Here is a 24,668-nt window from a genome sequence, read left to right as displayed (position 1 = left end):
AGACACAGATACTAAGAGAATAAGACGCAAACGTGGGTACAGACACAGAAGAAGAGGAAGAAGACCAAGAGATTTACTGAGAGATAGAAGGTAAAACAGATGGACAGAATATAGATAAAGCTTTTTTTGAAGACCAAATGAGAGCATTAAAAGAATGGTTGTCATTAGAATTTAGTGCAATTAAAAGAGAAATGAAAATGCAAAGATTAGAGCTAGTCATGACAGAAATAGGGAAAAGAGTAGAAAATGTGGAAGAACGAGAAACAGCTGTAGAAATGGAAGTAAATGACTTGAGAGGAAAATTGAAAGAAAGTGATTTAAAAAATTAAAGAGACACAAGAGTTGTTAGCTCAGAAAATTGATATGTTGGAAAATTATAGTAGGCGAAACAACATAAAAATAGTGGGCCTAAAGGAAGATGAAGAAGGCACAGATATGAAGGAATTTATAAAAGAATAGATCCCGAAGGTCCTGGGAACGACAGAAATGCAGGAAGGAATGGAAATAGAAAGGGCACACAGAACACTAGCTCCGAAACCACACACATCAAAAACCAAGATCCATTTTAGTAACATTTTTGAGATATACGACAAGAGAAAATATACTGGAGCGGGCAAGGAATAAAATTAGAGAAGACAATTAACTTTGGAATACAAGGGTCAAAAAATATTTTTTTTACCTAGACATAAGTTTTGAACAAAGGAAGGAGTTTAATACAGCAAAATCGATCCTAAGAACTAAAGAAGGGAAAGAGAAGGGAAGGAAGGGAGAACTTTGTTATATGTGGAAAAAAAAAAGAAAAAAAAAAAAAAAAATTAAGTTTTCTGGTGGGGTTGGGGGGGGGAGAAAATAACCATCACTGTGAAATCAGTTGACGCTTGCGAGTAGGTTCACAATCCAAATGGAAAAGGGAGTTGTGGTTGCCCGGCAAGGAAAAAGGGGCAACTCAGGGGGGGGGGGGATATTTGGGGTTAAGGGAATATTGGATGTGGGAGTTGTTGGAGTATTTTATGTTTTAAATGTGTTGTCATACATTGAGCTTAAAAAGGGAAAACAGAGATGAAAAGGGGGATGGTGGTGGTGAGGAAGCGGAAATGAGGTGTAAACAGGATATAAGATGGCCACATTGAACTAAATGACTATAAACATTAATGGAAAACAACCAAATTAAAAGGAAGAGGCTATTAAATTTACTGAAAAAAGAAAAAAATAGACATGGCATTTGTGCAGGAAATGCATTTAACTGAAGTGGAACATAACAAATTAAAGAGAGACTGGGTAGGACACGTAGTGGCAGTATCATATCTTTCAAAAGCTAGAGGTGTAGCTATATTAATTAATAAAAATGTACCAATCAAAATAGAGGAGGAAATAATAGATCCAGCAGGGAGGTAAAGTGTCAGATATATTCAGAATTTTGGAATTTGCTCAATATATATGCACCTCATGAGGAGGATCAAAAGTTTATGCAAGATATTTTTTTGAAGATTGTAGATACACAAGGAAATATATTAATCGGAGGGGATTTTAACCTTGGATCCAATGTTGGATAAAACTGGACAAAAGACTAGCAAAAAGAATAAAGTGGCCAAATTTATGGTTAAATCAATGCAGGAAATGAAACTTGTGGATATATGGAGGAGGCAGCACCCAAGAGAGAAGGAATACTCATATTATTCAAGTAGGCATAAAACATACTCAAAGATTGATATGTTTTTGTTGTTGGCCCATATTCAAGAGAGAGTTAGGAAAACTGAATAGAAAGCTAGATTACTATCTGATCATTCATCCCTGTTATTAGCAATAGAACTGGAGAACATCCCACCAAGAACATATAGATGAAGATTAAACTCCATGCTACTTAAAAGGCAGGAATTTAGAGAGTTTATTGAACGCCAAATTAAAACATTTTGAAATAAACACTGAATCAGTGAAAGACAAAATTATTCTATGGGACACAATGAAAACCTTCATTAGAGGGCAGATAATAAGTTATGTATCTAAGATGAAAAAGGACTGCAATTGGGAAATAGAGCAGTTGGAAAGGGAGATAGTAAGTACAGAAAATAAACTAGTAAAAAGGGATGATATAACGAAAAGGAGAGAATTGGTGGACAAAAAAATAAAATACGAAACATTACAAACTTATTAGGTGGAGAAGAACATAATGAAAACAAAGCAAAAGTATTACAAACTAGGAGAAAAAAACACAAAATATTAGCCTGGAAACTTAAAACAGAACAAGATAAAAGAACTGTATTGGGATCAAGGAAAAAGGACAAACAAATTACATATAACCCAATAGAGATTAATGAGAACTTTAAAGAATTTTATGAGCAATTACACCAAACTGAGAATGAAGGGAAAGATGATAAAGTAGAAGAGTTTTTAGCTAAAATTGAACTGCTGAAATTGCAAGAAGAGGAACAAAACAAACTGATAAAACCATTTGAAATAGAGGAAGTACAGGATATATTTTAAAAAAAGCTGCCGAACAATAAAACGCCTGAAGAGGATGGATTCCCAATAGAATTCTATAAAACATTTAAAGAGTTATTAATTTCTCCTCTCCTGGAAGTAATGAACCAGATAGAAGAAACACAAAACTTGCCAGATTCATGTAAGACAGCAATAATTACAGTAATACCAAAGACTGGGAAGGATCCACTAACACCAGCATCATATAGACCAATATCTCTACTTAATTCAGACTATAAGATGATAGCGAAATTATTAGCAAAGATTGGCCGATTGTGTACCAAAAATAGTAAAACAAGATCAAACTGGATTTATTAAGAAAAGACGAACAGCAGATAATGTCTTTAAATTTGTTAATCTAATTCATGCAGTTCAAAGAAATAAGAAGCCAACAGTGGCTGTTGCTTTAGATGCAGAAAAAGCCTTTGGCAGAGTAGAATGGAATTATTTATTCAAAGTATTACAGAGGTTCAATCTACCAGAAAAATATATTAATTAGATTAAAGCATTATATAATGGACCATTGGTGAAGGTAACAGTAAATGGATATGTATCGAACCAATTTAAATTAAGTAGGTCAACTAGACAGGGATGTCCATTATCCCTCTCACTGATCGCTTTAGCAATAGAACCATTGGCAGAACAGATAAGAACAGAAAATAAAATAAAGGATAAAAATAAAGGAGGAGTATAAAATCAGTTTATTTGCAGATGACATCATAGTATACTTAACAGAACCAGAAATATCAATAAAAGAATTATGTAAGAAATTGAAGGAGTATGGAGAAATATCGGGTACAAGATCAATGCAAATAAAAGTGAAGTGATGCCAATGAGTAATGCGGATTATAGAGAATTTTTAAAAAGAATCACCATTTAAATGCCAAACACAAGCAATCCGATACCTCGGTATTAGGTTAGATAATAACAAGCCACCTGTACAAATTAAATTATCAGCCACTAATAAAGAAATTGCAGGAAGATTTAAAACATTCGAAAGAATTACCGCTAATGTTGATAGGGAGAGTAAATTGCATTAAAATGAATGTCTTCCCAAGGATACAATACTTATTTCAATCGATGCCAATTCCCTTAACAGAGAAATTCTTTAATGAACTAAAGAGAATAATGAGAAAATTCTTGTGGAAAGGTGGGAAACCGAGTATAGCGTTAGATAAATTAACAGAGAGGTACAACCTAGGTGGTTTGCAGTTACCAAACTTTAAAAATTATGATAGAGCAGCACAATTAAGGTATTTATCAGATTTTTACCAGACAAGGGAAAAACCAGACTGGACTGGACTAAGATAGTACTAGATAAAATAGGGGAGAAGGTACCGGAACATATACTTTACAAGTGGGATGAAAAGCTGGTACAATATAAAAGCTCACCAGTACTGCATCATTTACTCAATATATGGAAGAAGATCCACTTAGAAAGGAAAAAAAATGAATTATCAAATACCAAAATTACTATTGACGCAAAATCCGCTAGTCCCTTTTACAATAGATAATCTTTTCCTTTCGAGAATGGAAGAGAAAAAGAATCAAAAGAATAGAAAATTGTTTTTTGGGAAATAATTTATTAACATTTGAACAGTTGAAGTACAAATATGGAATAACTCATGGTACAATGTTTGCATATCATCAACTGAAAGCTTATTTAAAGGATAAATTGGGAAACAGACTGAGATACCAGAAGGAAGCAGCTTTGAATATGTGATTACAGACACAATGATAATTAAAAGATTTATAACGAACATGTACATTAAGCTGCAAGATGAGGAAAATGATGAAATAAGCTATAAACCCAAACAAAAGGGGAAAAGGATTTAAACATAAAGATAAAAAATGAAACATGGGAAAAGTTATGTTCTGGAACTATGAAGAATATAATAAACACAAGGTTACACATGATACAGTATAATTGGTTACACAGGTTATATATTACGCCCCAAAAGTTTTTTAAAAATGGGATCCAAAATTATCAGATAGATGTTTTCGCTGTAAGAAGGAAATGGGAACAACATGCAATTTGGGCATGTGAGAAAGTGAAAATGTTTTGGGAAGATCGAAATCAGATATTAAATAAAATCACAAAAAATAACATACCAAAAAATCCAGAGATCGATCATCTAAGTAATATAAGAAGTAAGGAATTAGGCCTCAAATTGGATAAAGCGCAAAAAAGATTTATTATGATAGCCTTAGCAGTAGCAAAAAAAATGTATAATGTCAACTTGGAAAATGGAAGAGAGCCTGAGAATACAGCAATGGTATATGGAAATGAATAAATGTATTCCATTGGAAAAAAAAACCATATAATTTAAAAAATAAAGTCATATTATTTGAACAAATTTGGGAACCATACATGGAACATAACATAGGGGTGGCCTCAGACCTCCACCCCTTAAAATGATAAGAAGACAAAAAGACTTGATCCACTGTGTAAAAGTAGATGACACATTTTCTTGTTTATTTTTCATTGTGTGATGACATTGTGTAATGGTTTTATTGTATTGTAGATGTTGAATATTTAATGGTTTTGGAGGGGGGGGTGGGAAGAGGGGAGGGAAAGTGGGGGTGGGGGGGGGAAGGGAGAAAATGCCACTGTGTATATTTAATGAGAAACGTTTGCGTATATTTTGGTTGATATGGTTCACAGTGTGCAAAATAAAAAGATTTTTTGTAAAAAAGACTATCGCACACTACTAGCACTTTGAGCAGGTTTTAAATTTTGGCTGCATGATGACCTGAGACCTCAGTCTGGGTTATTAGTATTTGATTCAAGAAACCTGAAATATGTGGAATTGGTATCTTTCATTTGCCACATTCCTGCTCAATTCTGATGAAAGATTATCAAACCTGAAATGTTCCCTGCATCTCTTTCTCTAGACATTGCCTCACTTGCTGAATATTAATAGCATTTCCAGTTCTGTATTTCAAATTTTGAGCATCTGTTTTGTTTTGGTGTCTGTTTGTTATATGCTTAATAAAAAACATATTTGAACATAGAAAATCTGAATGTATCTCTAATCTTGTTTTTCAGGTGGTTGTCTGATTCTTATGCTGCTATGGTTGATCAGTAAGTAGTTCAGCCTGAGTTTGTTGATCTATGCCAAAGTGTTCTTGCTGAGTATCTTTATTATTGACTGGAAAATTAATAATCAATGGAACAGTGCAGTTCCATCATATGGACAACTAGGTCCATCATATCAAGTCAAGTAAAATGTAGTGGGGTTTTAAAACTTCTAGCTTGTGGAAATATTTTATATTTGTGGACAAAATTGGTAATTTTTGAAATCAGACTGATACATGACAAAATAAATAGAAATAGCATATTTGATTAACTTACATGTCATGCGACAATATTGTGAAAAGTGCCCTTTCGAAAGTCAAATCTGTCTTGAGTAGCAAGTTAGCAGATTTCCCAGTATGAAGAAAAAAAATGAGCAGTCCATTGGAAAGTCATTGTAGAGATTACCTCAGGCCAGAGGATCCTAGTAACTTTTGTGAAAAATATTTAGAGATCATGGTGCCAATTCCATAATAATGGAGGCCTTGACATTTGGAGGCTTGGGTATGTCTTTATTCTCACCCAAATGAGACTAAGTTTGCCAAAGGAAATCTTCACGTAAATTGATCATGATGTAGGGATGCTGTCAGAACAATACATTATGCTCTTTCTGACTTTTGGTTAGTTCAGTGATGATATCTAGACTGACACATTGGTGAAACTATTATAATGACAGTGTAGCAAAGCACTACTGCCTGTGAAGGTCATTAGTGTGTGCAGGCTTTCAGTGTTCGTCATGTTAGTCCGTCATTTTGAGTGCTGGTTTGCTTGCCAGGTAGCAGGTCACTACAGGACCCCCAACACCAGAACAGGCAATGTGGACACTGACATTCTTGGTTGTGGTTTGCTTTTGCTTGGGCAGGCTGCACTTGCAACGTGGTAGGTGTGTTGACCAGTGGTTTGTGTCCAGGTGTGCAGTCAACAGTGAATGCATCTTCTTTCCTGCCTATGTCCAACACCCATGTTGAGCCATTGTGCCTGATCAGCTTGGTACGGTCCTACATGCGGCTGTTGTAATGGTGCCTGGTGTGTCCCCCGCAGACAAAAACGCACTTGCTGGTTCTGAAGTCATTGGGAATTAAAGTCTTGTTGTCCATGCTGTTTGGAGGCACTGGGCCCAGAGTACCTAGTCTTTCTGAGAGAGAGAGTGAGAGAGGCACGCACACACGTCTAAGTGAAGTCGAGACTGATTTATTGATCTCCCCAGCCCTGCTTTTATAGACCCAGCTTCCTGCCACTTAGCCCAGTACTTTTTTTCCCTTTCCTTTCTCTGTCCCCCCCCCACCCCCCGCAGCAGGCAGATGTTATGTCACTGGCCATTGATTGGCTGCTGTTCCTGCTGTGCAGGCTCTTGGTGCGTGAAGGCCATGGGCTTTCCATGCTTGCCGCGTTAGTCCACCATTTTGAGTGCCACTTCGCTTGTCGGGCAGTGGGCCGCTACATTTATATAAATATGGAAATTCTTCATGCAAGAACCACACTCTTGAGGTGAACGGGTGTACTTTATCTTTCCCCCACCATGAAGCAGATCAATAAAAATGTATTTATTTTGCCACAACAATATAAAATATCAGAATTTAAGAAAATAATTCTGGCTATTGTTATTTTTTTTTTCCACATACCAGTAGCTTAAACCATAACTGATTTGTGTTAAACTACTCTTTTTCTTTCAGAAGTCGCATTCCTAGTACCAGCAGGGGTGTTTTAACAGTGTCCATTCAGAACCCATCTGCCAAAAACACAGAGTGCGTCTTTGTTTTTTTTTAAATCATGATTTCTTTGTCCATTTGAACTATCTTGTGCATTTGCCTTTTAAATGAGCTCTGTGTGCTTTGGGGTAAGTGTTTGGTAGTTTGAGCTGTTAAACATTTAAAAGATGTATCCTTTTCATAGAACTATATAGCCCGTAAACAGGACCTTTATCTCAACTTGTCCGTGCCAACCTAGGTTATTTCCTGAACTAGTTTAATTTTCTCACTTTTGACCCCCATCCCTCTAAATCTTTATGACCCATGAACCTGTCCTGAAGTCATTTAAACATTGTAATTGCCACTACCACTTCTGGCATCTTATTCTATATACTCACCACCCTGTCTTTGGGAAAACTTGCCTCTCCAGTCCCCTTTAAATCTCTCCCCTCTGACTGGTTTTAGATTCTCCAATCAGGGGAAAAGACGGTGATTATCCACCATAACAGTGCCTCGCGATTTTGTAGATTGCCTACAAGGTCCAGAGAAAATCTGACCTAATCTATCCATTACAGAGTTGTGGAACATAAACTCATTGCTAGAGAAGTTCAGCAGGTTAGGCAGCATCCTCAAAGAGAAACCAAAGTTTATGCTTCTGGTACTTGATGAACCATTATCATTATAGATCAAATTATAATCCTCCATTGGAGAAGTGGGGAACAGGACAAAGGAACATCTATTGCAGGATGAGGTCTGGACAAATATGTCAATAGGGCAGCGGAGGGCAACACCACCACACCTCATCAGTGCTGTATTTCCAATAATAGCAGGGCCATGTGATATGCCCCACAAAGTAGGTTATACTATTGGAGAGTAGAAACACTGAACTAATGTCACAGGATAACCCACAGCAGAAATAGCCAGCTCCAACAGATAGAAAAACAGATACCTGAAGATGAAGAATTCGATACCAAATCCTAAAAGCTGCAGCAGTCTCTGTCCATATTAATTTCCTGTTCCTTTTAGTTTGTGTCTAGCCTTTATTCACTCCTGTACTGTTCATAGCTGAGCTTTCAGCTGTCATTTTGCAAGATAACTGCAGTATATTTGTTATCACTGCTTCTTTGATTCAAGCTGTTTGTCTCTAAAAACTAAAAATATTTTGCCTTGACTTTTTTTATTTATGAAGTGTTTTCCTCCTCTATGGTAGTTTTTGCATAAACTGCACAAAAGAAAAATGTACTTCAGCACTTTTTTTCTCTCCTAGATCCCAGTTGTTCCGGATCAGACACGCTTCATTGATTCCATTTGCAGTAAAAAAGGAGTCGAGTGAAAAAAGGGAACCACCAAAAGGGGTGTCACTGGAATTTGACATTAACAGTGTTGGAAGACAGGTAAACATTACATTTTTTCATGTAATGTGTAGGTTATCCTTCCTTTTTGTGCAGAATACCAAATCAGATTATTTAATTGGAAAGCTCTCTTCATGGAGTATATGCCATCACAATGTACTCTAAGTAGTACTCTTGTTTGTGCATTGGTCAGGTGTTCCCATGCAAAATAAGTTGAAGCCCCCATCTTTGTCTTGGTTTTTAATTAAACAGGTTGTTTAGTTTGATATCTGGTGTCAGGCATTCATGATTCCTTAATTGTTCTGTAGGAATTACCTGCAACACCTTTGGATTATAGAAGTGGATCTAGAACAGTAATATTAGATCAGGGGTTCCCAACCTGGGGTATATGTAACCCCAGTGGTACATTTGCACTTTTCAGGGGGTACATTAGGTCTGAGAGAATAACCACTACTGTACAATACATGGTGTGGTAATCTGCAGTCAGATTGCACAATGTCATGTTTTTTTTATCCTTAATTTTTAGGGGTACACAGGAACTTATAAAAATGCCCAAGGGGTACAGAGGAATAAAAAGGTTGGGAACCCCTGTATTAGATGATCTCCTCTGAACTCTTGGTTTGAAATGGATATCGTGTCTTGCACATGAAGATCCTGAGTCAGACTTGACAAATTCTTGAGTGAGATGAGGCAACTCTAGAGCATAGAGTACAGAACAGGAACAGGCCCTTTGGTCTACAATATCTATACTGAGAATGACACCCAAATTAAACTAAAAAAATCTGTCTACAGAATGATGCATATCCCTTCATTCGCTGCATATTTAAAGAATCCTCTTAAATACTACTAACGTATCCACCATCCCTGGCAGCCCATTCCAAACTCCAGTAAAAGGAAACCTTCCCCCCCCCCCCCCCCCCCCACCCTCACTTTAGTACCTGACACTTTTATCCTGGGACAATTACTCCAACTGTCTACCCTATCCATTGCCTCTCATAATTTTATTTACTTCTGTCAGTTCTCACCTTGGCCTCCACTCTAGAGGAAAACTACACATCTGTACTGGAGAAACGCGAGATAACCGATACTGGAATCTGAAGCCAAACATAATCTGGAGGAACTCATTAGGTCAAGCATCATCAGTGGGAAAAAATAAATGATATTCCGAGGCAAACCCACTCACCTCCCCCCACCCCTTGCAGATCCAGGGTGTAGTCACAGGCACACACATGGGCTCCAGGTATGCATGACTTTAAGTGAGTTATGTAAAACAATTCCTGTTCCAATCCTAGTACCACTCTTCAAGGCTTCCTCAGCTACATCAACTGTATTGATGCTACCTCTTGTACCCATGCAGAATTTGACAGTTTTCATTAATTTCACTGCCAACTTCCAACCTGGACCTTAAACGCAGATTGGGTAACTGCTTTGTTGTCCGCTTGTTGATTTAAGCTTGAACTTCCAGAAGCTAATCATTTCAGTTTCTCAGTGTTCTTGAGAAACAATGTGTCATATATCTCAAAACTAACGTGAACATTGATTTTTCTAATTTTAATTAACCTCTCTTAGCTTCCACAATTTTCACCTTTTTCTCCTATTCTTTTCTCTCTCAACCTTTCTTTCCTTCTTTACCTCCCAGTGGTCTTTCCACCTTTCCCATTTTCTGTCCAATACCTTTTAACTTCTTTCCCCCCACCAAGCTTCTTTTGCATTTCATATAGAATGACACCCCTTCTTTTTCAGGCTCAATAGAGAGACCCAATCCAAAACACTGATCATTACTTTTCATGGATGCTACCTGACCTGCTGAGTTCTTCCAGCTTCTCATTGTTTGCAATGTTGGTAATGTCTCTCTACTGATATAACTCCTTTGAGATTACAGATCCTTCCTTCCTTCCCCTAAGCTGCCCATAAACAAAAAGTAACCATATAAAATAGATTTTCCCCCTGTATTCTTATAGTCAAGTGTTTATCTTTATCCAACATTTTTGGGAAGCAGCAAATTTAACAAATATTGATTTATTTCTTTTGCTTTGAGGGTGAAAGATTTGTGTGTGAATTGGCTTGATGTTTGTCACAAACGTTTTTGTCTTCCTTAGACTGGTATCACTTTAAATGAACGATTTGCAATTCTCAAGGAACGGAGAATAGCGGTGGCATCAAGCAAAGGGGAACGCTATGTGACTGTGGGATAAATGAGATAACTGACATTTCATCTGGCAGAGAATACTTGTGAGCTTATTCACTTGCACTCTGAAGTAATTTGACGCCATATGGATCTGCTTGACTGCTTTGAAACTGATTTTACAGTGAGACAAGAAGAAATGGAATTTGGATTACATTTTTAAACTGCTTTTTTCTGAGGAACAATAGCTGGAGCTGGAACTGAATGAACAAACTTAATTATCATATTGCAACTACAGAATTTTCTTACTTTCAAGAAATGCTTAATTAGGTAAAATGTAAATCCAGCACAATTTTCCCAAAATTTGGTATTTTTGAAAGCTCAGACTAATTTTTTGAACATTAAAATTTAACAGTTTCACAGTTTTCCAAGAATAATTGTCTATTGGATAGTCTTTTTTTTTTGTCCAAAAATGTCATTATTAGTGTTCTCTCTGCTGAAGCTAGAGGAGTATGCAGAACTAACATTTTAAGGATGGGTCTGAATGCCAGCTTTGTAGTTATAGTGGATGCTATTTCTTGAATGTTTGTAAGGCAGAGCATTTTGGTAGACACAAGACTGCAAATGATGTAATCTTGAATAAAGAAATACACGTTAGAGGAACTTGGTGGTCAAGCAGTATCCATGGTAAGGCATGGGGGGTGGGGTGGGGGGAGAGAATAGGAAAGAAATGTTGACATTTTAGCTTTAGACCTTGCATCAAGAAAGATGGTCAGTATAACGAGAGGTTTGTAGGACAAGGAAGAGTGAATGAATGATGGAACATTGAGTCGGGGGGAAGAGAAGGTAAGGTAAAGTTGGGAGACTTGCGGGTGGGTTAAGAGTAAAAGCATAAACGAAGGAAAAGCATCTCCTGTTGGCTCTACCTGCCCATGTTCTGACATTTATGTAAAGTCTTGGAATTTCACATGCAAAGGCTGTGAGTACATTTAGACTGAAATCAACATATTTTTGGTTATTCGGAAAATCTAGGTTTATTGGGTTAATACAAGGAAGGAGGCAGGGTAGGGGGAAGAATGTACAAGATCATTCATGATCCTAATGAATATCAAAGAGGGACAAAGATCAAATGGCCAATCAAATGTGTATGGTGTGATTGCCATTCCTTTACAAATTATAATTCCTTGTATAAGTATGATTTTCCAGAAATTTGTGACATATTAATATCCATGCTATAGTCTCCTGGCACATTTGCAGGATCATTTTAAAAACAAATAATTGAAAATACAGTTAGATATTAACGGGTACATGATTGGAGGCATTTCTTTTGGATTAAAGATCCAAGTAATATGAATAATTGCAGTAGAAATTGTAAATTTTATCTTTGATTCAACGACCAGACTAGTTAATGCTTTTAGTGGACAGAAGTGTTGAGGAACATGGATGAATCTTTTATTTTTCTGGATACCAAGATCATATTGTATAAGAATTTGTAACCTACATGTGAGACAATATCCAACTTAGAAGAACAATTGCTGTAGCTTTTCCAACTGTTTGCATTCTTCTTGCTATCCTTTTCGTCATCCAAAGTAACCTTGAAATTCTTCTGCAAAGCCTTCAGCGATTTTAAAAAAGGTTAATATAATTCCATAATAAGGTTACTACCTCCATTAGACTCAAGATGGTGCTGTAATCCTCTGAGATACAGGGAAAACATTTTTTAAACTTCAATACAGGAGAATACATCCTAATCCTTGTGAATTAAAACTTTAAAAACAAAATTGAAGAGACTGTAAGTTAGAAATAAAAACTCCTGGATGTACTTAGCAGATCAGACATCTGAAATAATGATGAAACATTAGCAAAAAAATTTTAAAAACTGGAAGAACTCAACAGATCAAGCAGTAGGAGCTAAGGCAAAAAGATGATCTGCATTTTGGATGAAGAATGCCAATATATAGAAGTGAGAGAAGGGGTTAGTCACAGGCTGGTTGATGCTATGACGAAGCACAAGAAGAAAAGACAGATGGAATCATGGGAGAATATAGACTAGAGATGGGTTAATGGATGGAACAAGGTAAGGGGAAAATGATAGGTACATGGAACTACCAGAAGAGCAAAAGACTGGTGACTCAAAGGTTTGTGGACAATAGGTAGCTAAAAATGGGTAGGAGACAGGAAAGATGAACCAAGGAAGAGGTGCCCAAAGTAAATGGGTGTGTGAGTGATTAGCAGATGGATAGGAGGGTGATGAGTTTGGGTAAGGGCAGGGGGGAAGAATGGATGGAAAAGATGAACAAAAGAGAGTTACTGTGGTGGACTTGGGGAGTGGGGTGGTGGGAAACAATGGGAAAGAAACACATTAGAAAATTAAGTGTTTTTGACATTGGGTTGAGGCCTACTGAAGTTCTTCTAGTTTTTGTTTATTCTTGCAGTGGTGGTGAAGAACACATAGACTGGTGTGAGAATGGAAAGGAGTGTTGAAATGATAGGCATCCAGAAGCTCTGGATGATCAGTGTGCATAGTGCAGGTGCTTTGCAAAACAGTTATCTAGTTTGTGCCTGGTTTTGCCAATGTAGAAGTCACAATTGCAACCACTGGGTGCAATAGATGGGGTTGGAAGACGTGCCCTTGAATTTCTGCCTCAACTAGAACTGTTGTTCAGGTCCCTGCAACTTCTACATTTGCAGAGGAGAGTACTGGGACAGGAGTGAATGTGTGTCCCTGCAGAGATGGGAGGATATTGTTGGTGGTGGGATCCTATTGGATCTGGTGCAAGTGCTGAAGGATGATGCCCATCACCTGGGGTTTATTTTTTGGATATCCTTTATGTATCCCTTTCTGCCATCTGGTTCCACCTGCCTATCATCCCTCCCTGTTGTATTTGTGCAGTAAAATGTCCTTGGACCTGACAGTCAAGAGCATTGAGGGATTTTGTACGAAAAATAAATTATTGGTGAATTTGAATCAACATGGGTCCATGAACATTGTAGCCATTATTTATCCCAAGTACTGTTATTTGCTTCCATTATTTTCTAGCAGTTTAAATGAGTGGATGGTGGATGATATGTCACAAATGATGGCAGAAGAATATCAAAATTGTAGTCTTTAGGTTATTGAATTGTGCATCAAAATTTCAGCAACAGATGAGAAAGAGTGAAAAGATTAAATGTTAATATTCATGTATTCTGGGATACATTTTGGGATTAAAAGTACAATTCTGAATCAAATAGGATGTGGAGGTTGTGAATAATAGTTCAAATTAACAGTGGGGAGCAGGAACAATGATCAAGAATGGAGTTCATTGCATACACCAAAAGCAGTTTTTATTTTGCCATTATTTGAAAGATATATTCATCATCCCAAAATAGTATGATAATCGAGGCAGACTGAGGTGAATCAATAAATTCTCACCTGGTCTTTAACAGTGTACAGATGGAACCCTAATGTATTGCAGAAGATATCACCAAGAGCGGCATATAAATGAAAAAAATAGGGGACTAAATGTATCTTTGGCAGATCCCAAAGGCATGTATGTAGTATCAACTCTTAAATTGCATACAACTGCAGTTTGGATATTGCAAGTTTGCACATTGTGTCGTATCAAAAATGTACAGGTATATGTTAAGCATTTCAGATCTCAAATGAAAAACAAAAATCTGCAAATGAACAAAAGAGTAAATGTAGGATCTGTGGAAAGGATAGAATTAATAGAACAGAACAGGCCCTTCAGCCCACATGTCAAACTATAAATGTGCTGTACTTTAGGTCTCCCTCCATCCCTTTCATGTGCATCTGTAAGAAGCCTCCAAAATGCTACTAATGCATCTGCTTCCATCACTGTTCCAGGCATCTATAACTCAGTGTAAAATATTTGCACCACTCAGCTCCCTCTCTTTCATGTTCAACACATGTTCTATAGTGTGTGATGCTTTTACCATGGAAGAATAGATTCTGACTATCCACTCTCAATGAAAGAATTTCACACAATCTTCCAAGTGCAGCTTAACTAGTTTTATATAGCTGCAACATGAGTTCCTTACTCCACAGGCCTGCCCAATGAAGGCAACTAGCCAAATGAGTTCTTAACCACCCTTTCCTTTTGCATGGCTACTTTCAGTAAGTTATGAACTTGGACCAGCAGATCCCACTGTACATCAATGCTTTAAAGAGTTGTGCTGTTAACTATTATTTTCTGTGCCATTTAACCTAAAGTGCAACATCTCACACTTATCTAAATTAAACTCCATTTCTCTGCCCATATTTGTAACATCAATATCCTGTTGTATTCTTTAATAGCCCTTTACACTGTCCATAATGCCATCAACCTTACTAGCCCACCCACATACTTTTCATCCAAGTCGTTTGCAGACAACAGGGTTCACAACACTGATTACTGCAGAACAGCACTGGTTACAGGCCTCCGGCCCAAATAACTACCTTCTGACTTCAATAGGCCAGGCAATTCCATATCCAGACTAACAATTCACTGTAGATCCGATGCATCGACACCTTCTGGATCAGCTAACTATGAGGGACCTTTAAATGCCTTAAAATCCTCTGCCATACCCTCATCAACAGTTTTGTCATCTCAAAAAAACTCAATTAAATTAGTAAAATAAGACCTAGCCACCACAAAGCAATGTTGATGGTTCCTAATTTGACCATGCCTTTTCAAATGTGCATAAATTCTATCCATAAGTATCCTTTCAAATAGTGTTCCTACCATAGATGTGAGGGTTACTGGTGATAATTTCTTGGACTTTTTTTCTTTCTTGAACATAGGTACAACATTAGCTATTCTCTATCCCTCTGGGACCTCTCCTGTCACTAACAAGGATGGAAAGATCTTTGTCAAGACACTAACAATCTCTTTACTTGTCTCCTTTAATAACCTGGGATGTATTCCATCAGGTCCAGGGACATGCACATTAATGGTCCTCAGAAGACACAGCACCTCTTTCTTGATCTCAAAATCTTCTTACACATGAGTATTTTCCATATTCTGCTCCCTCTTCTCCTTGTTCCTTTCCTTGGTTAATACCAATGCAAAGTACTCATTTAGTACCTCACCCACTTCATATGCCAAGCATAACTTCCCTCCTTTGCACTTGAGATATCCTATCCCCTTTCCCTAGTCATCCACTTGTTTTTTTTTAAATGTGTATAATATGCCTTGGGATTGTCTTTAATCCTGCTTGTCAAAGACATTTCATTACCCCTTTTGGATTTCCCATTGCACTGCTTCAGCTCTTTCCTGCAACCTTTATATTCCTCCACTGCCTTGTCTAGCTTCCAAAACCTTGCATATGCCTCATTTGAAGTTCATGACTTCGTTAACCACTTCGTTGCCGATAGTGATCACTGTTCCCAAAATGCTCTACTGAAACTCTGATCATCTGCCAGGACTGAGCCTAGTAAAAGCCCTCTTCCTGGTTCCTATCTATGTGCTACTTCAAGAAACTCTCATAATAAATTTTGCCTTAGCTAAGCATATCCTTGTCAATATTGGGTGAAACTGAAGGCTGCCACTTTCCATAACGTGTCTGCATATCTGGTCCTCTAATCTCGGTGGCTATTGGGAGACCTAAAGTACAGCCATTTCCTGACATGCATCCGAGTTCTGTTCTGACCGACTGGTCAGATTTTGAAATGGACATGTTGGATGTATGTTAACGTGGCATATAGTCCCCATGCTATCAGTCACCACACTGATCCCACTGCTCTGTGCTCTCCTGACAGCCCACTGGACCTGTACAGCATTCTTTTATCCTGAGAGGTGGTGTGATGTACATAAGACCAGGATATTGTCTGACAGCCACCATTGTATGCAAGCAGCTGTTGGCACTGGTGAATGTATGACCAAGCATAATTTTTATATTTACATATTTTTAATTTAAAAAAATGTAATACAGTATTTTTTTTGGTCATAAGTATGTATGGTCAAACATAAGTCAGATAGGTGGTAAGTAGGGGAGAGGCTGTATAATCCTTTCAGAGTGATTACATCTTATTTCTGATCTTTACTCACACTGGTTGAGCCCAGCATTCGATCCTCTGAGTGTAGGAGTGATACTCCCACAGGTTACCAATGCTATGCCTGCACCTCTTTTACCTCCTCTATCAAGTCGAAAACGATGAAACTCAGGCACTTGTAGATAAGACTTGAGTGGCCAAAATAACACAATTTCATACTGATCCAAGTTCTAAGTTCATCTGCATGGCTTATAATGGTTCTTGCTTCGAAATTAACAGCCTTCATCCCATCTCTGTCATTATGATCATTCACCTGTCCTTCTTTTCAGACTTGTTTGCTTTAGCATCTGTCATCCCCTCAACTCCTCCATTTGCTGTCCTCTCGTTCCCATTCTCCTGCCATTCTAGTTTACTCCCTCCCAATTAGCACTAACTTCCCTATGAGGATATTGGTTCCCCTCTAGTTCTGGTGCAACCCATTCCCTCTTGTATAGGTCCCACCTGCCCTGGAAGGGGCCCTAAAATATCCCCATTCTGCATCAACTCCTTAACCATGCATGAAATTGCACTATCTTCCTGTTTCTTGTCTCAGTAGCACATGGGAAGTGCAATGATCCTAAGATTACATAATTGGAAGCCCTGCTTTTAAACTTGCTACATGGTGCCCTAAACTCTACAAGACCACATCTTATTCATAATTGCTGAGAGTTGGATTCTCCATTAAACATTTTCTCCACAAGATGAATTTTATGGAACACTACCTCTCCACTTTTTTTCTGTTAGAATTTACTGCATATTTTTTCCAACTAGTTACACTTTTTAAGTATCCTTTAATAATATTTTTTGGCTTTCTCTTAATCTTTCCAGTAATTTTATACCTTGTAGTTACATTAGGCATGCAGTGAGCCAAAGAATGACACAGAGTCGAAATTGAGTTGAACTAACTGAATTTAAAAGAAATCCCTGAACCCAATGATGCTTGCAAATCCTGGGACCTTTATGACATCAGCTGCAAGGCTGTTGGCTTGCATTGCACACAGAGCTTTCACAGTCAGATCTTCTGTGGACTTGCCACGACTCTGTGAGCCAGTTCATCTGCTGAGTTGGAAATGTCAACTGTAAGGACTGTGGACACATCCACCTGTGGGTGCACCAGGAGGGTGGCGTTACAAGAGCATCCTTGGCCTGCTCGAAAGCTGCTGCTGACTCTGTCCCAGGTGATTTCCGTGGAATTGCTGTGGACATCAGACTGAACAGGAGTCGTATGATTCGGGCTGCTGATGGTAAGAATTGGTGGTAAAAGTTGATCATGCCCATGAACTCCTGTTGGCCCTTTACTGTACTTGGCCTGGTAACTAGAGTATGGTCTCGACTTGCACCTGCAAGGGATGCGCTGTCCAAAGAAATCAATGGCTGACAGCCTGAACTGGCACTTCGTGGGATTGTTGGCCAGCAAAATTGGCACAAGTGCTTAAAATGCTCTTGAGTTGAGCAGCTGATGATCAGGATATCATCTAAGTAGATGAAGATGAAATTCAAGCCATGTCCCACTGAGTCCATGAGCCGCTGGAAAGTCTGTGCTGCGTTCTTGTCTGAAAGGCATCTGCAGGAAATTGAATAGGCCAAATGGTGACGAGGGCTGTTTTGGAGGCCTCGCTGGGGTGGATGAGAATCTAGTGAAAACCACAGACCAGGTGGACCTTGGAGAAGATGCATGCCCCAGGCAAATTGGCTGTAAAGTCCTGAATGTGGGGCACTGGGTAAAAGTTGACCGTGGTAGTGTCGATGAGCCTTCTGCATGGCCTCTGTCCTCTAGCTGACTTGGCACCATGTGCAGTGGAGAGGCCCATGGACTGTCTGGGCACCAAACAATCCCTATCTCCATTTTCCTGAACTCCTCCTTCGTGTGGTAGAGTTTGTTGGGCGGGAGCCTGCACGACTGGGCGTATAGCAGTGGTCCTTGAGTGGGAATGTGGTGCTGTACACCATACCTAGGGGTTTCTGTGGAGAACTGCAGTGTAATAGTGGTCGGGAAGTCTGCTAGTACTCTTCCAGGTGTGGGGCGGGAAACCACCGAGTCAGAAGGTCTGGAAGGTCTTGGCATTTATAAGGTACCATCCTTTGAGGTCCACTAAGAGGCAGTGTGCCTGGAGGAAATCTCCACCTAATAAAGACTGCGATACTGCTGCCAGTTTAATGATCAGTGAAATGGTTGGAACCAAACTGTAGTGGGATGGTTTGCATCTCATCAGAACAGGGTGGGCAGCCGCATTGGGCTCCTGACCCCATTTTTCGTGGTAAAGACACCAACAGTCCGAACTGGGATCACACCTTCCTGAGGTGTCACCGGCTTCGTTGGTGGCATGACGCAGAATCTTTGTCAATGGAGGCCCCGCCATCCTGCTTGGGGTGCCACAGGATATCTGTGCAGGCCGCTACTTTGCGTGGCTCACTGAAATCATCAGCAATGAGGCAGCAGGTATCTTCTGGCATCTGCTTGAGAAAGACTTGTTCGAACAGTAAACATGGCTTATGGCCGTCTGCTAGTGCCAGCATCTCATTCATGAAGGCTGATAGCACACGATCGCCTACGCTGTCTATGTGGAGCAACTGTAATGCACGCTCATGGCAGGTGAGGCCAAAAGTACGGATCACGAGCATCCTGATTGTTTCATACCTGTCCACAACTGGTGGCTAGTGTAGGAAGTCAATGATGTGGCCTGCTATTTCCTGGTCGCGTGAACCGACCACATAGTAGTACCTTGTGGCGTTCAAGACTATTTGCCTGACGTGGAATTGGGCTTCAGCCGGTTCAAACCAGACCTGTGGCTGCAAGGTCCAGAAAGTCAGTATTTTCAGTGAAACTGCATTCTGTGTACTAGGATCGGTCATCATTGGGTCCAAATGCTGTTTGGACCGTCAGGGTCATCAATGTAGTCGCACAAGGCATGCAGTGAGCAAAAGAACCACTAAGAGTCGAAAGTGAGTTGAACCAACTGTCTTGAATAGAACTCTCTTGTGCATTTAAATCCCTCGGAACTTGATGACGCTTGCCATTCCAGGGACCTTTATGATATCAGCCACGAGGCTGTGGGCTTGCGCTGTACCAGGAGCTCTCAAAGTCAGATCTGCCACTGACTTGCCCACGACTTCGTGACCTATGATTTCACTTCGACAGTGATGCTGAGAAAATATCCTTGAGACATTTGAAAGGTAACTGAACATTTGCAAGAATAGCTGTTTCAAGAGAATTTTTGAAATAGGCAAGATTTGAACTTATGTGATAGTATTTGGCTTGTTCCTTAAAGTATATGTAATTTTTTTCCAAAGGTATACAACTTCAAATTTCACTGTGGCAACGCTCTAATGCTAGATCTGTTTCCAATTTCCATGAAACTGCATGGAAGTTGCAATTTTCTAAAACTGCCAATGCAATCTTTAAAAATTCCTGAGACCAATCCAAATTAGATTCCAGATAAACCTTTGATATATCTCCTAGTAAAAATAGCATAGGATTTTGTGGAAGTGGAATCAATTTGTTGTAGAAAATCAATCAATTTGATCCAAAAGGAATTCAATTTAAGACATGTCCACGTGGAATGTAAGAAAGTAACAATGTCTTGTTTACATCAAAAGCATTTATCTGACGTCTAATTTCTGCTTTTGAGGTGCAATATACAAATGATGTAAAGAAAATTATATTAAACCACTCTATATCTAACATTTATTGTAATTTTCATATTGTCATGATATATCTGGGCCCAATTTTTATTGTTTATAACTATACCTAAATCATCTTCCCAACTCTGGATTTATGAAAATCTTTTTTTAATAGCTCCTCTTAGAAGCAAAAGATACATAACCAATATAATCTATTTAAGATTTGGATTAGTTATAATAATTTCAATTTCATCATCTTGTGGAAATAAATATAGCTAAGTCAAATTCTCTCGTAAAAAGGCCTTTAATTGATAATATCCAAATATTGCAGTATTTTGTATTCCATAAGTTGTTTTCAATTGATCAAATGTCATTAAATGTCTACCTTGATAACAATCTTTAATAAACTAGTCCTTTCTTTGACTAGTTAATAAAATTCTATTGTCCAATGTAAAAGGCATATTTTGTACCAATGGCATATTTGCTAATCAGTATCCCTTCATTCCAATCAATCTATGTACATTATGCCATACTCTTATCAAATGTCTCCATATTGGAGTATCTACTTCCCCAGTTAATAACGCTTCATTCCATTTGTGTAATACCTCTTCAGGCTGTTGTTCACCTATTTTATTCATTTCATCATTAACCCATGCCACTTTATCTCCCTCCTCAAAAAAGGAGACAGGAAATCGTAGTTGGACTGCATTATAATAATATTCAAAATTAGGAAGTTGTAGACCACCCGAATCAAACCTCAAAGTCAGTTTCTCCATAGAAATCCTTGGCATCTTGCCTTTCCATAAAAACTTTTGTATAATTTTATTTAAATCCTTAAAAAAAACCTCTTGGATACGACAATAGGTAAGAATTGGAATAGATATTGAACCCTAGGAAAAATATTCATTTTAATACAATTTACTTGACCTATTAATGTAATTGTTAGATCAATCTACCTTTTTAAATCTGCTTCAATTTTCTGAAACAGCGGTCCATAATTAATTTTATAAAGAATATCTAACTGACTGTCAATTCGAACACCTAAATATTTTATACATCCTTCAGGCCATTTAAATTTTTGTTTTTTGTTGACACTGAGCGTAATCACCAAATGCCAACAGCATTATCTCACTTTTATCTCAATTCATCTTGTATCCCGACACACTACCATATTCCAATTGCAGTTGTAATTTACATAATGATCTTTCAGGATCAGTCAGGAATACAATTACATCATACGCAAATAAACTTAATTTATGTTCATTAGTACCTGTTCTAATACCTTTAATATTTGGGTCTTTTCTAATTAATTTGGCCAAAGGTTCAATTCCCAATACAAAAAAAGTGGGCAATAATTGACAGCCTTGCCTAGTTGATATAGTCAATTGAATATAATCAGACATAACATAATTTGTCACAACCCTTGCTTTTGGGTCTTTATATAGTGGTTTTTATCCAAGTTGCACATATTTGACCCAATCCAAATTTAGTGTTTTAAAAAGAAAGTCCCACTCCACTCTATCAAAAGCCTTCTCTCCATCTAATGCTACTGCCACACTGTTGGTACCTTTCTTTTGAACTAGATGAATTAAACTAAGCAACCGGGTCACAATATCTGCTGATTTTCTATTTTCAATAAATCCCGTTTGATCCTTATTAATCAATTTCGGCAAAACGTTTTCCAACTTATTGGCCAACAATTTAGCTAATATTTTATAATCTACATTAAAGATATTGGTCTATAAGATGATGTCATTAATGGATCTTTACCTTTTTTAGAATAACCATTATAACAGCTGTTTTAAAGGAATCGGGTAAATTTCCCGTCTGGTCCAATTGTAACAAAACTTTCATAAATACTGGAATCAAAACATCTTTAAATTCCTTGTAAAATTCAGATGTAAACCCATCTTCACCTGGAGATTTATTATTTTGTAACGAGGACATAACTTTCGCTACTTCAGCAACTGACAAAGAAATTCCTAAAAAGATTTCTGCTCCTCCCCACTTAATCTAGATAAATTAACTTGATCCAAAAATTCTTCCTGTACTGACTCTGATTTATATAATTTCATATAAAATTGCTTAAATTAATCATTTATATCTTGTGGTTTGTATGATACACAATCTTTTTCCACTCAGGTAACAGTAATAACTCTAGACTCCTGTCATCAGTTGCCATGCCAAAATTTTATGTGCCTGTTCTGCCAATTCATAATATCTGTTTAAAACTAATAATCATTTTTTTCCATTCAATAAGATTGCAATGTATAATACTGTAACTTTCTATTCATTGAAATTATTTTACGATCGTCTGACAGCCGTCTTGGTAGCTCTTTCTCTAAGGTCAATATATCCCTCTCTAAAGTATTAACGAGCCAAATATTCCTTTTTGATCTTAGAAGAAAAATGTATCATTTGGCCACAAATAAAAGCTTTCATAGTGACCCAAAGAACAAATTTAGTATCCATTGAATCTTCATTACTAGCCAGGAATTGTTTTATCTGATCTCTAATAAACTGACAAAAATCTTCCCTTTTCAATAACATACTACAGGGGTATTAAATCTCCATCTAAAAGTCGCATCTCAGTTGTCCTCAAAACCTAATACTAAATAATAGTTAAGAGGTCTTTAGTAAAAGTAGCAGCCTTAATTTTCTGCCTTACCCTCTCCTCCTCTTCCAGTGTTTCTTCCATGCTCAAGTATCCTTCCTCTTCCTCCTCTTTTATAACTTCTGCTTCTTCCTGTTGTTGTTGTTCACCACCCCCACCCCTCCTCAATCAGCTGTTCCTCTTCTGTCATCCTCTACGATCATCCAGGGTCCTGGCCCACAGGCTTCATGAGCCATTCTGGCAGGTTGATACCATGTCACTACCCTCCTCGACCGGACATCCCTTTTGTTGCAGGGATGCCTTGGCTCGCTCGGGAGGGGGGAGGGCAACGAGCTGGGAGGCTCTCCTCGAACGGAGAGCCGACGCTACTCCAAGTCCTGGCCTCGACGATAAGGTAGGCCCTTCTTTGTCTTTTCTTTCTTTTTCTTCTAGTCGCTCTATCTTTTCTTCCACTTCTTTGTCCTTGGGTGGCATTTGTCTGTTGACTCCAGTAGTTCACCTTCACTGTAGATGAATTTTCAAGCTTGTCTCTTCACTTCTTATTTTCTTTTTTTTAAACTTTTTCCCTGAAGAGCCAGATTTCTCATCCTGGCTCAACTTCATCATGTGACATCCCCACCAAATGAGATATCTTTTGTGAAGTGTTACTCTGTTTGTGAAGTGACCTACACACAAAACCCCCACAATCTATCTCTTTTAAAGACATTAACAATAATGACCCACTGCTAATTGTTCTGTGGTTTGCAGTATTCCCTACTTTGTTTAAACAGTGGGATTACATTTGCTAATCATCAATTTATGGTAGCTGTTCCTGGCTGGCAGCATAAGTGTGATATGGTATCTGCAAAGCATCAGATCAGAGGTCAGAATAAATAGTGTGATTAAAACTGCTGAGAGATCATTGGGGTCTCCCCTTAATTTATATATTACAGGAGGCGGTGCTTAAAGAAGGGTCAAAGAATCATTGAGGACCCTTACCATCTAGCACACAGCACCTTTGAGACATTACCTTCAAGGAAGGTAAAAACAAGTTTCTTCCTGCAGACAGTGAGACTGTTGAACAATTTTACCAATCTGTAAATTATTTTTAGATATATTTATTTTGGATCACTATGTATATATTTTATTTGTATGACGGATGTGTGCACTGTGGTCTGGAGATGCAATTTTGTCGGGATGGATATTTGCAATCGGATGACAATGAACTTGAACTTTGGAACAACAGAGCTTTGGAAAATAAATTATGCAAATATTATTTAAATGGCTACTACCTCCATTAATACTCTAGGATACAAAATATCAGGGCTCGGGGATTTATCAGCTTTCCATGCAATTAATTTTGCCAGTGTTATTAGATTTTTTTGGTTCTCAAACATTACTGGAAAGTTATTTGTATTCACTTCTCTGTAATTGTTCTACCATTTCCCTCTTCCCCATTATGGAATTTCCTGTTTTATGACCAGGCAAATGATGTCTCTAGTGCCTTTTTTTTACCTATTTGTAGAGCCCTTTAGAGTCCATGTTGTACATTTACTCTTTTGACCTTTTCGTTCTTTGTTTTAAACCAAACTGCGGGGGAGGGGGACGGATTCACGCTTCTTTGCTTGAAACCAAACTGCTCCAAAGATTCTGGAGTAAACGTGTTGGACTGAACTATCCATAGCTTATTTTGATAAACATGGCTGGGTCATTCCACCT

At 38.1% G+C, this 24,668-nt stretch overlaps 3 protein-coding genes and 1 long non-coding RNA gene across 4 annotated transcripts in view; 3 read left to right on the top strand and 1 right to left on the bottom strand.

The window, feature by feature from the left end:
- The window catches only part of LOC138742583 (UAP56-interacting factor-like), a 32,332-nt gene extending 18,641 nt beyond the window's left edge, over positions 1 to 13,691 (top strand). The window contains exons 7-10 of the mRNA XM_069897192.1: positions 5,528 to 5,563; positions 7,228 to 7,299; positions 8,510 to 8,636; positions 10,694 to 13,691. Of these exons, the coding sequence (XP_069753293.1) occupies positions 5,528 to 5,563; positions 7,228 to 7,299; positions 8,510 to 8,636; positions 10,694 to 10,789 (331 nt within the window). The 3' untranslated portion in view covers positions 10,790 to 13,691. The remainder of the gene's footprint in view (positions 1 to 5,527; positions 5,564 to 7,227; positions 7,300 to 8,509; positions 8,637 to 10,693) is intronic.
- rubcn (rubicon autophagy regulator) overlaps positions 1 to 24,668 on the bottom strand; it is a 118,148-nt gene that overhangs the window by 93,261 nt on the left and 219 nt on the right. The gene's annotated exons all lie outside the window — the stretch shown is intronic.
- The window catches only part of lrch3 (leucine-rich repeats and calponin homology (CH) domain containing 3), a 108,174-nt gene continuing 101,156 nt past the window's right edge, over positions 17,651 to 24,668 (top strand). Inside the window, exon 1 of the mRNA XM_069897183.1 lies at positions 17,651 to 17,979. Coding sequence (XP_069753284.1) covers positions 17,961 to 17,979 — 19 coding nt within the window. The 5' untranslated portion in view covers positions 17,651 to 17,960. The remainder of the gene's footprint in view (positions 17,980 to 24,668) is intronic.
- On the top strand, positions 19,667 to 24,309 carry LOC138742585 (uncharacterized). The gene is made up of 3 exons (XR_011344272.1): positions 19,667 to 19,909; positions 23,265 to 23,364; positions 23,903 to 24,309. It is a non-coding gene; the product is annotated as an uncharacterized lncRNA (long non-coding RNA).

This window comes from Narcine bancroftii, chromosome 9, assembly GCF_036971445.1.
Source record: "Narcine bancroftii isolate sNarBan1 chromosome 9, sNarBan1.hap1, whole genome shotgun sequence".
NCBI classification, from domain to species: domain Eukaryota; kingdom Metazoa; phylum Chordata; class Chondrichthyes; order Torpediniformes; family Narcinidae; genus Narcine; species Narcine bancroftii.
The sequence above is the reverse complement of the archived record's forward strand: the minus strand, read 5'-3'. Positions and strand labels throughout refer to the sequence as shown.